Source organism: Theropithecus gelada, chromosome 1 (genome assembly GCF_003255815.1).
Source record: "Theropithecus gelada isolate Dixy chromosome 1, Tgel_1.0, whole genome shotgun sequence".
NCBI classification, from domain to species: Eukaryota; Metazoa; Chordata; class Mammalia; order Primates; family Cercopithecidae; genus Theropithecus; species Theropithecus gelada.
In genome coordinates, this window is record NC_037668.1 from 26,634,581 (window position 1) to 26,650,027 (window position 15,447).

At 47.6% G+C, this 15,447-nt stretch overlaps 3 protein-coding genes across 13 annotated transcripts in view; 2 read left to right on the forward strand and 1 right to left on the reverse strand.

Moving 5' to 3' along the window:
- NIT1 (nitrilase 1) lies at positions 1-7,116 on the forward strand. 5 transcript variants are annotated; one of them, XM_025358606.1, is made up of 7 exons: positions 1-101; positions 711-806; positions 1,061-1,315; positions 1,436-1,539; positions 1,749-1,882; positions 2,037-2,162; positions 5,789-7,116. In XM_025358606.1, coding segments are annotated over exons 1-7 (732 nt in total). In that variant the 5' UTR covers positions 1-99; the 3' UTR covers positions 5,804-7,116. The 5 variants fall into 5 exon arrangements, with proteins under 5 accessions (XP_025214391.1, XP_025214268.1, XP_025214200.1 ...); XM_025358483.1 differs by lacking the exon at positions 5,789-7,116 and adding an exon at positions 2,430-3,122; XM_025358415.1 differs by lacking the exon at positions 5,789-7,116 and adding an exon at positions 2,430-2,998 and having other exon boundaries at positions 12-468.
- On the reverse strand, positions 3,259-14,887 carry DEDD (death effector domain containing). Of its 7 annotated transcripts, none has more exons than XM_025359083.1 (7): positions 14,559-14,887; positions 12,830-12,862; positions 5,988-6,174; positions 5,786-5,858; positions 5,487-5,594; positions 5,019-5,165; positions 3,259-4,461 (listed from the first exon to the last, which is right to left on the reverse strand). In XM_025359083.1, exons 3-7 carry the CDS (start codon positions 6,108-6,110, stop codon positions 4,085-4,087), a joined length of 828 nt encoding a protein of 275 aa, XP_025214868.1. In that variant the 5' UTR covers positions 6,111-6,174; positions 12,830-12,862; positions 14,559-14,887; the 3' UTR covers positions 3,259-4,084. The 7 variants fall into 7 exon arrangements, with proteins under 7 accessions (XP_025214868.1, XP_025214958.1, XP_025214612.1 ...); XM_025359173.1 differs by lacking the exon at positions 14,559-14,887 and adding an exon at positions 14,399-14,458; XM_025358827.1 differs by having other exon boundaries at positions 5,786-6,174.
- UFC1 (ubiquitin-fold modifier conjugating enzyme 1) overlaps positions 14,731-15,447 on the forward strand; it is a 20,631-nt gene continuing 19,914 nt past the window's right edge. Inside the window, exon 1 of the mRNA XM_025359394.1 lies at positions 14,731-14,797. The gene's annotated coding sequence lies outside the window, so the exon portion shown is untranslated. The remainder of the gene's footprint in view (positions 14,798-15,447) is intronic.

The following is a 15,447-nucleotide window of genomic DNA, read 5'->3' on the forward strand; positions in this document are numbered from 1 at the left end:
TCACGTCCGGCCTGCGAGTTACCGCCCACTCGCCGCGGCGCTTCTGGCTCCAGGCCGGCCTCCGGATCGGATCCTGCTAATGGTTTTGGCCATAACTTCATGTAGGACCTACTCTCTGTCCCGTCGACCGCAGTGAATCCCACCTGCGGTGCTTTAACTTGTGCAACAGAGATGCTGCCCATGGCGGGGAGGGATGGGCCAACTGGAGCGGGCGGCGGGAGGGTGGAGGGCGGGTCGCGGCTTGGGGCTTGGGTTCCTTTGCCCCTTGCCCACCATGGAGGGGTTGGACACGAGGGAGGGCGAACTTTCCCCTGAGAGATTCTGGGGAAAGGGGAAATAAGCTTCGAGTCAGTAAAACTGCGCAAGTGCACAGTCAAGAAGAGAGTCTTGGGAAAACCAAGGATAGTTCCCGGAAATGACTTTTGGACTGCGGAAACGTTTGTCAAAGGAAAGGGGCTTCAGTTTAATGTGAGATCATTGGAAGTTGAACTAGTCAGGCGGCGAGCAGAGCCCCTTCCTCCATCTTCCCACTGTATGATCTTGTCCCTTAGTACATAATTTCTTATACAGTAAAGAGCGTTTTGAAGATTAGAAGGGTTTTACTGGCAGGGCCCTGATTCAGGCTCACAGTATAAAGAGAGAAGTCAGAGAATCCTAGAAATTTATTGCTTGAGGAAGGGGTTGGTGTTCTCATTTCTCACCTTCTTCAGGCTGGGCTTCATCACCAGGCCTCCTCACAGATTCCTGTCCCTTCTGTGTCCCGGACTCCGGATACCTCGACTTTCAGTACCTTGTGCTCAGCCCAGGTAACACGTTTTGTTGTGTCCTCAGTGCCTGGCACTTAGATGCTCAGTTTGTTAAATGGATAGTGGGAGACACAGGAGTGTCAACTATCCACACATTTGATTGGTGAGCCCTACTAGCCCTGGGTCAACGTGCCCTGTAAGAGGATAATCAAAAGGAAGTCCAGCTTTCCTACCTCTCCACTTGAACCCCTTAGCATTAAATTCATGTTTCCCCGTGTTATGAAATCTGAGAATCCTGCCTATGCTATTTACAGGCCCAGAGCCATGGCTATCTCCTCTTCCTCCTGCAAACTGCCCTTGGTGGCTGTGTGCCAGGTAACATCGACGCCAGACAAGCAACAGAACTTTAAAACATGTGCTGAGCTGGTTCGAGAGGCTGCCAGACTGGGTGCCTGCCTGGTTTTCCTGCCTGAGGCATTTGACTTCATTGCACGCGACCCTGCAGAGACGCTACGCCTGTCTGAACCACTGGGTGGGAGACTTTTGGAAGAATACACCCGGCTTGCCAGGTATCAGGGAAAGAGCGAGGGAGAGGTAGAATCTTAGTTGGACAGTGTCCCTGGATTGCCAGATATGAGGGTAGAGCCTTGAGAAGTCAGTAAAGAGTTGTCAGTGTCCCTTCCACCCAGGGAATGTGGACTCTGGCTGTCCTTGGGTGGTTTCCATGAGCGTGGCCAAGACTGGGAGCAGACTCAGAAAATCTACAATTGTCACGTGCTGCTGAACAGCAAAGGTGAGACTTTATAACCCTTTAGCCTGCCTCTTCCCATGCTCTTCTACCTAAACTTAGATTCTCCAGAATTGTTTCTCAACTCTTATTTCCTTGACCCAAGGATTTAGGGGTGTTCCTACTTCAGTTCCTAGCCTATAAACTATCTCCTCGGGAGGAGTAAGCAAGCTTCTAGAACACCAGCACTAAATATTCCTTCTTTCTTACTGTAGGGGCAGTAGTGGCCACTTACAGGAAGACACATCTGTGTGACGTAGAGATTCCAGGGCAGGGGCCTATGTGTGAAAGCAATTCCACCATGCCTGGGCCCAGTCTTGAGTCACCTGTCAGCACACCAGCAGGCAAGGTGGGAGTTGTGAAAGAATGAGGGAGGGGAACAGGAATACTCTGAACTAGCGGTAGAGGATAGAAAGCCCTAAGAAAGGGGGTAATGGAAGTATGACTAGTTGCTGTGACAAACAGAGCAGGAAGACTACTAAGTAGGCTGTTTTTCATTCCAGGTTGGTCTAGCTGTCTGCTATGACATGCGGTTCCCTGAACTCTCTCTGGCATTGGCTCAAGCTGGAGCAGAGATACTTACCTATCCTTCAGCTTTTGGATCGGTTACAGGCCCAGCCCACTGGGAGGTAAGACAACATGTTTTTGAAACATAAGGGCCTTTTAACCTTATCCTCCCTGCTTGGCCCTACCAGTTAAATTCCTTCCCCTTTCCACCTAGTGGGGAAACTCATTCCCCAGATAATTCTCATGTTACAGAATAGTTAAAATAGTAAATCATTCCCAGGCAATTATCAGAATAGTCACAATGGGTAGATTGGTCTGTAATGTCCCTCAACTGTCACTTCCCCACTATTTGCTACATGTACTTATGTGAACACACATTTCATCCCCAGGTGTTGCTGCGGGCCCGTGCTATCGAAACCCAGTGCTATGTCGTGGCAGCGGCACAGTGTGGACGCCACCACGAGAAGAGAGCAAGTTATGGCCACAGCATGGTGGTAGACCCCTGGGGAACAGTGGTGGCCCGCTGCTCTGAGGGGCCAGGCCTCTGCCTTGCCCGAATAGACCTCAGCTATCTGCGACAGTTGCGTCAACACCTGCCTGTGTTCCAGCACCGCAGGCCTGACCTCTATGGCAATCTGGGTCACCCACTGTCTTAAGAGGACTTCTGTGAATTCAGACCCGCCCCCACCAGCCCCCACCCCGCCATTGTGAGCTGGTGCTCATGTGACTTGGAGGCAGGACCCAGGCACAGCTCCCCTCACTTGGAGAACCTTGACTCTCTTGATGGAACACAGGCTTGGCTTCTTAGGAAAGAAACTTTCACCTGAGCTTCACCTGAGGTCAGATTGCAGTTTCAGAAAGGTGGCATTTTATATAGTCATTGTTTATTTCATGAAAACTGAAGTTCTGCTGAGGGCTGAGCAGCACTGGCATTGAAAAATATAATAATCATAAAGTCTATGTCTGGACATCGCCTTTGGGAACTAGAAGGGGAGTTGGTATTGTAGCAGCTGGACTAAGCTCCAGTTCTAGACCTGGCTCATTCAACATGCGTCCCTACATAAATAAAAGTGCAACACTCAGTGCATGTCCCAGCCCCATTCTCCCAAGCATGGGAGTGGGCGTAGGAGTGGAGGAGGGGGAAGGAAAAAGGAATTACTTCACTTTCACCTATGATGCCCTTTGCCCAAGCCAGAAGAAAGCAAAGGGGAAAAGGGCTGCAGGGTACATTATTTATTTTCACTTGAACATGGAAAGAAAGTGTCACACTCCCCCTTCCCCTTTATAGGGGGAGTGTATTTTAATCAGCAACCTCTTCTCCATCCACCCTGTCTATGTGTGTACACATATACCACCACAATTGGGAGGCGTGACTCAGCTGACCCAGTCTTCTTATCTGTTCCTCCGTTGAAGAGGGTTTGACAAATGGGTAAAAGGAAGGAGCCACATCAGGCAGAGGTTTCAAGCCACGGAATGGAGGAAAGGCGGCAGAGAGGAGCAGCACCAGAGGCCAGGAGAGAGTGGAAAGGGTCACAGCTTCTTTGTTTTTAAAAAATTCTATAATTTGGAAGAGGGTGGCGATTAATTTTCAAAATACACTTCAGAGTCCCACCTTCCACACAGCTCCCTTACTCACAGCCCTTTGGTTTTTTTAGACAACATTTAAGAGCTCTCATAAAGCCAGAAGTATTGATAACTCCTTAGTGCACCCAAAAGCAGTGTTCACATCAATCCCTTACAAAGACTATGTGCTGTAGACTTCGCTTCTCCCTATACATTTGTCTTACGGCTCAGTGGTAAGGTAGCTGTAGAGACACACATTAGGGGGTAAATGGAAAAGGGAAACAAAGGGGAAGCCCAGGCACATGGGTGCAGGGAGGGGAGGGGAACACCACTTCCACTTTCGTCTTTTTCTTTAAAAAAAAAAAAAAAAAAAAAAGGCAGGGGTGTGATTGGTTGGAAGGGTAGAGAACAAACCCCAGAACAGTGTAAGCTCCAGAGATGGGTGATGGGAACAGTCCCCAAAGTGAGAAGAGGGAAAAGGTCAGGGTAATGCTTGCAGCATCAAGTTCCTCAGGAGTTTCTGTCGGCCCAGCTCATAGTCCTCCTCGTCTACATTTACCAGCAGCTTGATGGCTTCATGGCCCACAGCTTGCTTGAGGGAGTCTGTGATGAAGACACCTTTAAGTGCCTCTAATAAAGAGCCATTGATGTAGTCGCGCCAGAATGCGTCGAGGTAGGTGAGCTCAGAGAACTTGATGTCACAGATGATGGAGCCCAGGTCCCGGGACTTGAGGATGGTGTTAGCCTGGTTAAAGCGCTCAAACTGGCGCTCAAGTGGGTCCTGCTTGTTAGAGAAGACGTTGCCCTGCAGAGCAGTCTCATGCTGGCAGTACTCAGCCCGAACCCGCAGTCTGATGTCTGTTGGAAACAGAAGATAGAGAGCAGAAGAGGTTACAGTGAGGGATGAGTTTACAACCCAAGCTTGAAAACTGAAAAGCACAGCAGAATAAAAAAGTAGGGAATATCACCTGACAGCTTCTCTACCTCTTCCCCAGGACTATTTCTATGTATCTCTGAAACGCTTGCCTGAATGCAGGAGGTTCCCTTAAACTGGACATGCCCAGGTCAGCACTGTTCCCATTACCCACAGGTAGCAACTTGCTTATAGGAGATAGTTTCCTAATTACCAGGCACAGAAGTTCATTTTAATACTCTATCTTGACTTGGTTCATCCTACAATAAGGATGTCATAACAACATCCCTGTGATGTAGTATTAACTAAGAAGAGTTGAAATGTACCCTGCCACAGTCACAAAGAGCAGTTCTTCCACCAGACACCAAACCATTCAGCCTCACTTTGCAATGGCAATCAAAGTGAATCTCACACTGAATAGCATAAACTGGCTAGTGTCCCAGCAGTTCTTTATATTCTGCTTCACGTCTGCTCCACCTCTGGAACCCTTGAACTTCCTCACCACATGTCTGCTTTTCCTTGGGATCTGGTGTCACTGACTTCCGGCGTTTTCGCTGGCTCCCAAGTGTGGCTCTCCCTCGGGCTGGCCGCTTGCTACACATCTGAGGACCCGAAGTGGGGCAGCACACCACAGGATAGTGGGGAGGCACTGACCAGAAAGTAAAAGGGAAGAAAACACAGTAGGGTAAAGGCAGAAATTCAAACACTTCTCTTGGAATGAGGAAGGAATCATTTAGACTTAGCACTAAAAGCAGTGGAAATAATGTGACTTGAAAAGACATAATGTGAGAGCAAATACAGGACCTAGGAGAAACGTCAACACCTCACCTGATTTTTTTTTTTTTTTTTTTAATGGGGCAAGATGTGGGGCACAGCATCCTTTCATTTAAGCTGGCAAAGCCCAGAATGTGATGGGATCAGTGTCCTTTTACTTGATGATGGAAAGTAGGGGGAGTTAATGTCTTCTCACCTGTTTTAGGGGGCTGGGGAGGCCTTGGTTCTGGATCACTGAGGGCTCTGGGGGTCACATAGCGAATTGATGTCTCCTCCAGATATTTGTCTACAAGATCAGGGCACACTGTAGGAGGAGAAGTAATCATTCAGGAAAATATATACCCTTCCCTTCTGTCAGTCCAAACCCCCAATGGGCCTCACAACTTACTCTAAGTACTCCCCAGGGTCAATGTGTCTTCCCCTTTGGATGCCTATGCTGCTCCTTCCTGGCCTCCCACAACTCTTCCCTGATTCTAGCCCCTAATACATCCTCACCAGCCCGTCTTCTCTTGAGGGTGACATAGGGCAGCAGGTCGTGGCGAGTGATGATGCGCAGCAGCTGCAGCACCTGGCGAAAGTTACTTTCATCACAGCGGCCCTGGCGCTCCAGTGCCAATAAGAAGTCACGTCCATTTCGGATGAGTCCACGCTCGTGGTCATCAATGACATCAACAAAGAGGAAAGAAAGCACGCGAACATCTCTGTGTGTCAGATGAGTGCCCACGATGTCAAACATGCGGTGCAGGCTGTACAGCCCATGTTCCTGCTCACCATGCTCTTCTGGCCACACCTGGCTTGCCCGCCGCTTTAGGCCCGCCATGCTGGGGGCTCAGGTACGCAATGCTTTCCAGAATCCCTGCTCAGCAGCTGCAATCCACACTGTACTGAAAGGGCAGGGAAAGAACCAATGAGATACTCAAGGGCAGGAACTAGTCTTAGGCATTCCCATATTCCCAGTCGCTAATAATGCCTGGCACAGTATAGTGCTTTATACATGTTTATTACATTTTTTAAAGTGTTTGTTTACAAATAAACACTGGCTGGGCACAGGGGCTCACACCTGTAATCCCAGCATTTTGGGAGGCCAAGGCAGGAGGATCACTTGAGCCCTAACATTCAAGACCAGCCTGGGCAACATATGGAGACCCCTGTTTCTACAAAGAAAAAATTAGCTGGGCTTGGTGGTACACGCCTGTAGTCCCAGCTGCACAGGAGGCTGAAGTGGGAGGAAGGCTTGAGGCCAGGAGTTCAAGATCAGCCTGGGCAACATATGGAGACCCCAGTTCCTACAAAAAATAAAAAATTAGCTGGGCTTGGTGGTACACGCCTATAGTCCCAGCTACTCAGGAGGCTGAGGCAGGAGGATCACTTGAGGCCAGGAGTTCAAGGCTGCAGTGAGCTATAATCCTGCACTGTAGCCTGGGTGACAGAGTGAGACCCCCATCTTGAAAAAAAAAAAAAAAGAACTAGTTTAAATTCTGACTGTTCTCACTGAAAAGCTGTGTAGCTGTGTGACCGTAAGCAAGTCACTTAACTCCAAATTCTCAGTGCTGTCATCTGTAATCAGGGATGAATGAATCTATACCTCAGAGTTGTTAAGAATCCAATGAGAAAATACATGCAGAATCACTTGGTAACCCTTACATAAATGGTTGTGAAACAGATTTCAAAGATACAAGCATCCTTGGCCTTTGCAGCCCAGAATCATCCCTCCACATTTTTCCTACAGTCCAACCACATCCAGAAACGATAACTGCTCAGAAAGTTTATCAATATTTACCAAAACTCATGGATTTAAAATAACATTTATTACGTTTCTACAATAAGCATTCTTGTAATTCTGTGCCATTTGTACTCCCTTGATCGTCATACTATTTGGCAATACCAACTTTTTTTTTTTTTTTGAGATGCAGTCTCACTGTGTCACCCAGGCTGGAGTGCAGTGGCACAATCTCGGCGCACTGCAACCTCTGCCTCCCGGGTTCAAGCGATTCTCGTGCCTCAGCCTCCCAAATAGCTGGGATTACAGGCAAGCGCCACCATGTCTTGCGAATTTTTGTATTTTTAGTAGACACGGGGTTTTACCATGATGGCCAGGCTGGTCTTGAACTCCTGACCTCAGGTCATCCGCCCGCCTTGGCCTCCCAAAGTGCTGGGATTACAGGCGTGAGCCACTGTACCTGGCCTTTGGCAATACCAACTTCTAAGCTTTCCTCATGGATGTCATTTACCAATCCCCTATCAATGACCAATCACAGCCCCACATTCATTATATAGTTTGGCACTTGATTCACAAAGTTCCTCCATCATTATGGGCTATGGTTAATAATAATGACACAGTCATTAATCAATTCTCAAATTCAACAACTTTCACTCCACTCAAGTCACTCATACTTACTGCTCCACCAGACAGCACCATCCAATACTGTCCACTCTCTGGTCACAATCTCCAATCACACAATCAATTCTAAATTCCTGTTAATGCTACTTCTAGATATTTCATAAATCTGTCCTACCTTTCCACCTCCACTGCCATGGTTCAGATTACAATAATCTTTCACCTGGACTACTGTTACTTTAAAAGTTCTCTGCAACACCAATTTTTTTTTTTTTTTTTGAGGCAGAGTCTTGCTCTGTCGCCCAGGCTGGAGTACAGTGGCGCGATCTCGGCTCACTGCAAGCTCCGCCTCCCGGGTTTACGCCATTCTCCTGCCTCAGCCTCCCGAGTAGCTGGGACTACAGGCGCCGCCACCACGCCCGGCTAATTTTTTTTTGTATTTTTAGTAGAGACGGGGTTTCACTGTGTTAGCCAGGATGGTCTCGATCTCCTGACCTCGTGATCCGCCCGCCTCGGCCTCCCAAAGTGCTGGGATTACAGGCTTGAGCCACCGCGCCCGGCTGCAACACCAATTTTAACCTACCTAAATCCATCCACTGCCGCATCCAGTTCAGTAAGCTGTCTAAAGTCCACAACTGACCAAGTCACTTTCCTGCTTCAGACCCATTGTTGATAGCCCCTTCCTTATCTATAAGAACACTGCAAACTCTCTCTTTTTTTTGAGACACAGTCGCTTTGTTGCCCAGGCTGGAGTGCAGCGGCACAATCTTGGCTCACTGCAACCTCCGCCTCCCCGGTTCAAGTGATTCTCCTGCCTCAGCTTCCCGAGTAGCTGGGACTACAGGCGCACGCCACCACGCCCAGCTAATTTTTGTATTTTTAGTAGAGACGGGGTTTCACCATATTGGCCAGGCTGGTCTCGAACTCCTGACCTTGTGATCTGCCTGCCTCGGCCTCCCAAAGTGCTGGGATTACAGGCATGAGCCACCACGCCTGGCCGAACATTCCAAATTCTTTACACACACATCAAGCCTTCTAAGATCAGGCCTACCTTCCCAACCTCATCTCCCACCACATCCACTTTTTATTCTCTAACGTTATCAATTTGTTTATAGCTCACATACATCATGCAATTTGTTTCTCTATACCTTTTTCTCTTTGCTTGAATGCCCCTCTCCCTTCTCTATTCCACACCCCCATCACTCTTTTTCAGATGGCTAACTCCTACTCATTCTTTAAGAGTCAGCTCAGATGCCATCTTCAAAATGCATTCTCTACACCCCCATGCTGAGATAAGTAGTCCTCTTCCGTGCTCTTATTGAACACCATGCATATCTCTTTTACACCATTTATCACCATGTACTAAAATTATTTGTGTATTTATTATCCCATTAGATCCTACTCAACTCATAGAGGGGCTATGTCATATTCATCTTTATATCCCTAGTGACTAGTAATGGACAGAGGCTCAAATATAGTAGGAGCAACCCACTGTTGAACTGAACTTAATCTCCAAGAGATCACCTCCAGCAATTCCAATTAAGAAACAAACTCACAAAATTCTGAGAGGACCCCATTAAAAACAGAGATACAGGTAACTCAGTTACCATGCATATATTCTAACTAGCCATAGCCTCCTCTGCAATGTCCAGAACTACCCACACCATACCACACCACACTACCCTACTCAACAATAAGACAGGTTGTTCTGTCCATTTATACAAAAAGGAACTGAGGCTAGACTAAGAAACAATAAAATAATAAGCTGCTTTGGAAAAACAAAGCTGATAGAGACTTGGAAAGCTGAAGAGTAAGTAGGAACTAGTCCTCTCTTCCTCAGATGAGAAACTAAAATGAAAGCACAGAGAAACTCATTCCCTTAAAAAAAGGGGAGGTACACTCTGGGATCACTTAACCCTATACCATGGGTTCTGACATGTAGAAAGGACATGTAATCCATATATAATTTTGAGAGCCCAGATGCCCCACCCAAAGCATGGAAAATAGCTATTCAACTGTAGACTGGTATTCCTTGTCTCTTCCTCTCGATTCACCTGTTGCTGTCACTGGGTACAAATGAAGGTGCTAAAGGAAAATAAGTTCTTGCTCATAGCAGGCAACATGAGAAAACTGAGCCTCCTCAGAGCCCCTGTAACTTCTCCTTGTTCCCTATCCCACCTGTTCCCTTGGGCCAGCTGTTGATTATGAGGATCTCAGATAAAGCAGATGGGTAGGTTTCACATTAAACCAACCAGAAGAGCCGGTTGCTCCCCAGTTCCCAAATTTAAAGTGTGCTTAAACCCGAGGAAATGAAGAAACACTGTCCCCACATACCCTCACAATGGAAAATGAGGCAAAATACAGGAAAGCACTGTGGTCCTAATTACGCATCTATGGATGTAATTCTATAAGCTTCAATCCCTTGAAGTTAACTCCCTACATTTGAGAGGAAACAGACACACTAGCCACCTTTAAGTCCCAGATCCCAGGCTAGATCATCAATGTACTAGGAATTATAAGAGCTTTTAGGTCAGTGGTTCTCAACCAGGGGCAAATTTGACCCCTGGGGAATATGTCGCAATGTCTGGAGACATTTCTGATTATCATGCCTGGTGGGGAAGGGGACTGCAATCAGCACATAATGAGTAGAAGCCAGGGATATTTAGAAACATCCTATAAGACAGGTGCAGTGACTCACGTCTGTAATCCCTGCACTTTAAGAGGCCAAGGGGGGAGGAACGCTTGAGCCCAGGAGTTTGAGATCAGCTTGGACAACATGGTGAAACCCCATCTCTACAAAAAATAAAAAATTAGCCAGGCGTGGTGGCATGCACCTGTGATCCCAGCTACTTGGGAGGCTAAGGTAGGAGAATCGCTTGAGCCTGGGAGGTCGAAGGTGCAGTGGGATGTGATAGCGCCACTACACTCCAGCCCAGGTGACAGAGACAGACCCTGTCTCAAAAGAAAAAAGAAACATCCTATAATGCACAGAACAGTCTGCCACAACAAAGAATCATCCAGCATAAAATGTCAATAATGCCGAGGATGAGAAACCCTATTCTAGGTGGAGCATGATGAAGGGTCAAAAGAATGCATGTCACTTTCCACACTAGATCTAGAAGAAGCCATTTGGTCCCCCCAATCCAAACCCATCAAACAACATTCCAGAAGAAAAGAAAAGCCTATCGGACATACACATTCATTTAACTCCCAAGTCTAACTGCACTAAGGTGTTTCATGCCATTCCAACCTTGGGTCCTCTGTCACCTGCTGTTGCCATTCAGCTGAAGAACAGGTGGTAGTTCTACACCCACTTCTGCCCCATCCCAGGAGGTCTACTTTGACCTAGTTCAATCTGGAGTTCTGTGGGGATATTAGAAATGTAATCCTCTGCAAGACAGATACAAAGGATCCTGCTCGTAAGCCTCAGGGCCATCTTTAAAGTCTTGAAACTGGATGAGTAGCAGACTCCTTGTTAGGTCACTATCAGACTTATATTGCTTATTCAGTGAAGCAAAACATAGAAATATGTAAGTTCCTCAAGGCCATGTCCTTGGGAGAAATATGAGGATGCTGTCATGCAGGTTAAGGGGCAGCCCTCTTCACTTAATGCAACCCAGATAAGGGTTCCAAGAATCTATCTAACTTTAACATTAAAAGAATGTGATGAGGCCTGGCACGGTGGCTCACACTTGTAATCCCAACACTTCGGGAGACCAAGGCAGGACTGCTTGAGCCCAGGAGTTCGAGACCAGCCTGAGCAACATGGCACAATCCCATCTCTACAAACAATAAACAAAAATTTCCTGGGCATGGTGGGACATACCTGTGGTCCCAGCTACTCTAACGCACCACTGCACTCCAGCCTGGGGTACACAGTGAGACCTTGCCTCAAAAAAAAAAAAAGGAAAAAGGAAAAAAAATGTGATGAAAGTTCAGCTGATTAGTAAAATTAGAAAAGAAAACATGACCAATTTCTTCTAAAACCAAAATATACTCAGATTTCTGTGGCAGTGAAGCAAGGGAGCTCAACTTAAAACATACAGAGATCCTAGATAACAGGTATCAGAATGGTGAGGAGAATGTAGCCCTCTGAACAGAAGATTAGAACTAACTCAAGTCTTGGTATCTGAAACACTGCCAAATACCAAGAGACAAAACTACAGCACACAGAAAGTCCTGATCCCACTGACTGGTCTGGCTCTATGTGAGACAGTAACACATGAATTCTCCCCTACAGTTTCCCAAGAATAATTGATTCTGAGGAATTGCTGTATTTCCTGGAGTTTTACTTTTTTCTTTAGAGAAGTCCAAGTCAGCCAAGGGCCAACAGACAGTCTATAGGTATCTTCAGGATTTTCTCCGGATTGGTCCTTCTCTACTATGTTTCTACTTCCAAGCAAAGTCTGGTCTCATCCCAACCAGGAATAGCTGTAGTTTTTGAGGTACTTGGCTCTCTCAGAAGCCCTTAGGGGAAAGCCACGTGAAAGAAATAAAAAAGAGTGCTGTCTTGAAATGAAAACGACAGTCATCTTTTCTGAACAGGGATGATATTTGTAATTTCATAGGAGAATTAGAGATATCTGACTCAGAAGTCCTCAGAAGAAAAGTCATTTGTAGTTCTTTTTTGTAGAAGAACTACAAAAAAAGTGGTGTCTTGAAACTTGAAATGAAAACTACACAGAAAATCTTAAAGATGGTTAAGAGTACATTCTTGCTCGTGGAACTAGGAAATGTAATCAAATATCTGGAAGTCAAAATTACACAGTATGTTTTCAAAATAAAGATGCCAGGAACCCCCCAACAGCTAGAAGAGAAAGTGAGAGGAAAAGTTTCCCATGGAAGGAAGGTGTCCCAGCAACCCTCCAAGGGCAAAATTTAGTAGACAATGTACTAGAATACAGCCTTCCATATGTTTGGGAAAAAAAAAAGTTTCAGAGCTGACCAAGAAGACTAGACAATAACAAACCAAAGCTGGGGGATTGTCCCAAGACATCTAAATCTCCTTCTCTTTTCCCTCCTATCTCCAATTAACTGAAGTAACAGTGATTACAACAGATCTCATGCACTCAGATGGGTGAATGAAAACTCATTTTCCCTGGCATTCTCCTCCTCATTAAGGGACCCAACCTCAAAATAACTCTCATGCTATTTCCATTCCCTTCCATTGTTTGAAAACAATAAAAAAGTTCCAGACTTACCTCCGCAAGAAACTTAATTTCCCAGGTCTCTTCCTAGCACAAGTTTCACAGCCAGCAGCAAAACAAAAACAAATAAGGAGAGGAAAATAATTAATTTTCAAGTTTTACTTTGAAACCTCGAAGGCCCATAGAATTAGACAATCTCGTTGCAAAAGTACACAGACAAGCCTAAAGACATTTAGAGAACTCACCCCCAACAAGTCTCCAGGCTTCCCTAACTCTCTATTAGTCAATTTACAAAAATACCAACTCCAAGAATTTCTAGTCTCAATGGCTTGCGGTAAGAAAGCTCCCAAATTTAAGAACTTCTGGGAAAATCAATTACCCTCTGGCACCTTCTCATCTTCCTCCACAATTCCTTATTCCTATTTTGTTACAATATTAATGTTAACTTTCATCTTCAGAAAAAACTGGGAGGCAAGTGGTTACAACAGACCAGCACTATCCTCCAAATTCTACCTTTGGCCCTTTCCCTTAACTAGCACACAATGAGAACAAAATATCTAATGGCGCAGCATCCACTCATACATCTATGTTTCACCAGGGAAAGTTTTTCTACATACAGTATCCATGTTACCCCCTCCCTTCTAGACTTAAACAGCAAAAGGGTCTGGAAACTACAGCACTCATTTAATTAGCCTGTCTAGATGCCACTCTATCTTTTGTCTTTCCCTCCTCAGACTTCCAGAGCCTCCACCTTAGCATATAGGGTTCCAATATAGCCATGTCTGCTCCCCCACTCTTTTATTGCTAATGCTAAAAACTAGAAAAGTCCTTTGCTCCTCCACACTTGGACGACACCGGCTTCCCCATTTTCCCAAGCAGGAAAAACAAGGGAACAGTAAGCTAGGGAGTCTTTTGGAAAACAAACCCAGTTGAATTCTCATCCAACCCCAATTCTGCAAACCCACATGACCATTCCCTTCTGCCCTTCCCACCCTCTTAAAAGCTAAGGACCTGGCAATTAGAATTGGCTGCAACTGATGCTGCTTAACTCTGTTCTCTCCTCCTCTCCACCGGGGAAAGGGAAACCCCCGAACCTCTATCACCCGTGCAGCTCCACTGTCCTATCTCCCATTCCACTCCTTCTTCCCAAACTTTCTTCCTCCCAGTCTCTCACTTTCTCCATTACCTCCTCCCACCGACACTCTCTCCATTCCCCAAACCTCCGTTCTCTCCTTTTCCACCCAAATTCTCCCCTAGGCCCTTCCCCCTCCCACATCCAATTTAACACTTTCGAAGCCCCTCAGAATCGTCTAAACTCCAATTCTGAGCTTTCCCCACCTCCTCGCAACACCCCTCATCAGAGTCCAGTCCTCCCTCCAACCACATGCCACAGCCCCCTTCCCCTTCACACCCTCAGCCTCTCCCTCCTGCTCCTACCCACTTCAATACGAGCGGATCGCAGCCCCACTCCCCACCTCGGCCTCTCTAATACCCCTGGCTGGGCCCAGACTCAGCCCTTGTTTACGCCCCTCCCCATGCCCTCACTCCTCGGTCTCGACCCCTGCCCTCTCCCGCAGTTGCCATCTCCCCTGCACGCCCCCCTCGGCAGCTCCCCTCCCCCACCTCTCAGCGTCCCGTCACCTCCCTCTCCTGAGGTTCTCAGGCTGGACGTCGCCACCGCCTCCCCCTCCACTTTCCTTCCCCAAGCCCTTTGCGGCCCCGCCCGGCCCCGCCCCGTCCCGCTCGACTCCCTCTCCCCATTCCGGCCGCCCCTCCGCCTCACTCTCGGCTCAGGCTCGGCGCCGCCATATTGGATCCATCCGCGCCGCTCTCCCGGGCCTGTCTCACGGCGCCGCATCCGGGCTCCAGCCGCCGCCGCAGCCGCCGCCGCCGCCGCCGCCGCGGGCGTGGGGGAGGGGAGAGGCGGGCGGAGGTGGCTGCATCCTGAACGGCGCCTCCCGGAACCCGGCCGGTTAGTGGCGGCTTCGAGGCCATAGTGAGACATGAGCCGCAGTAGCCATAGTAAGTGAGGGCAGCCTGGCAACGGCATTAAGCGGGGAGTGGATAGCTTCACTTCGGGAGGAGAGATAGGGATTGGCAGCCATCTTGCTTTGGGGCAAGCTGGCAACGCCGGTTTTTCTTGACGGCTGCTTAGGGCGGTAATAAGCAATGGGAGAGGATAGCGTTCTTGAATGTGGAAACATTGGTGGCGCCACAGCTGGCTGGTGGCCACTTCAAGACCCACTGAAAGGCTGGGATTGGCAGCCATGACTCATAAGGGCGGAATAGCACGGGGATCGGTTTGTCTGGAGAACTTGAGTGAAGGGTCAAGTTCTGGATTTCACCTTTCCTCTGAGCTTCCTGATAACCCGGACGTTCCGTAAACCCGGATCCGGAGCCGAAAGCGCTGCTCAGATCCCGTCTCGGAATTCATTCGTTCAGCATTTACCTTTTGAACGCCGGCTTCCTGTAGCAAGTGTCGCCTAGCTGATCCGTGTAGGGCTGTTGGGAATTGGGGGTGGGGAGGATGGTGCGGGTACGTTCTGGAGCTGCCAACAGCCTGGTGTGGCTTAAGAAAGAGGTAATAGATAGGGGAAGACCAGATTATGCGAAGCCTTGTAAATTAATTGATTTTTATTCTTAAGACTTTTCATTGTCTTTGAAGAATCTCA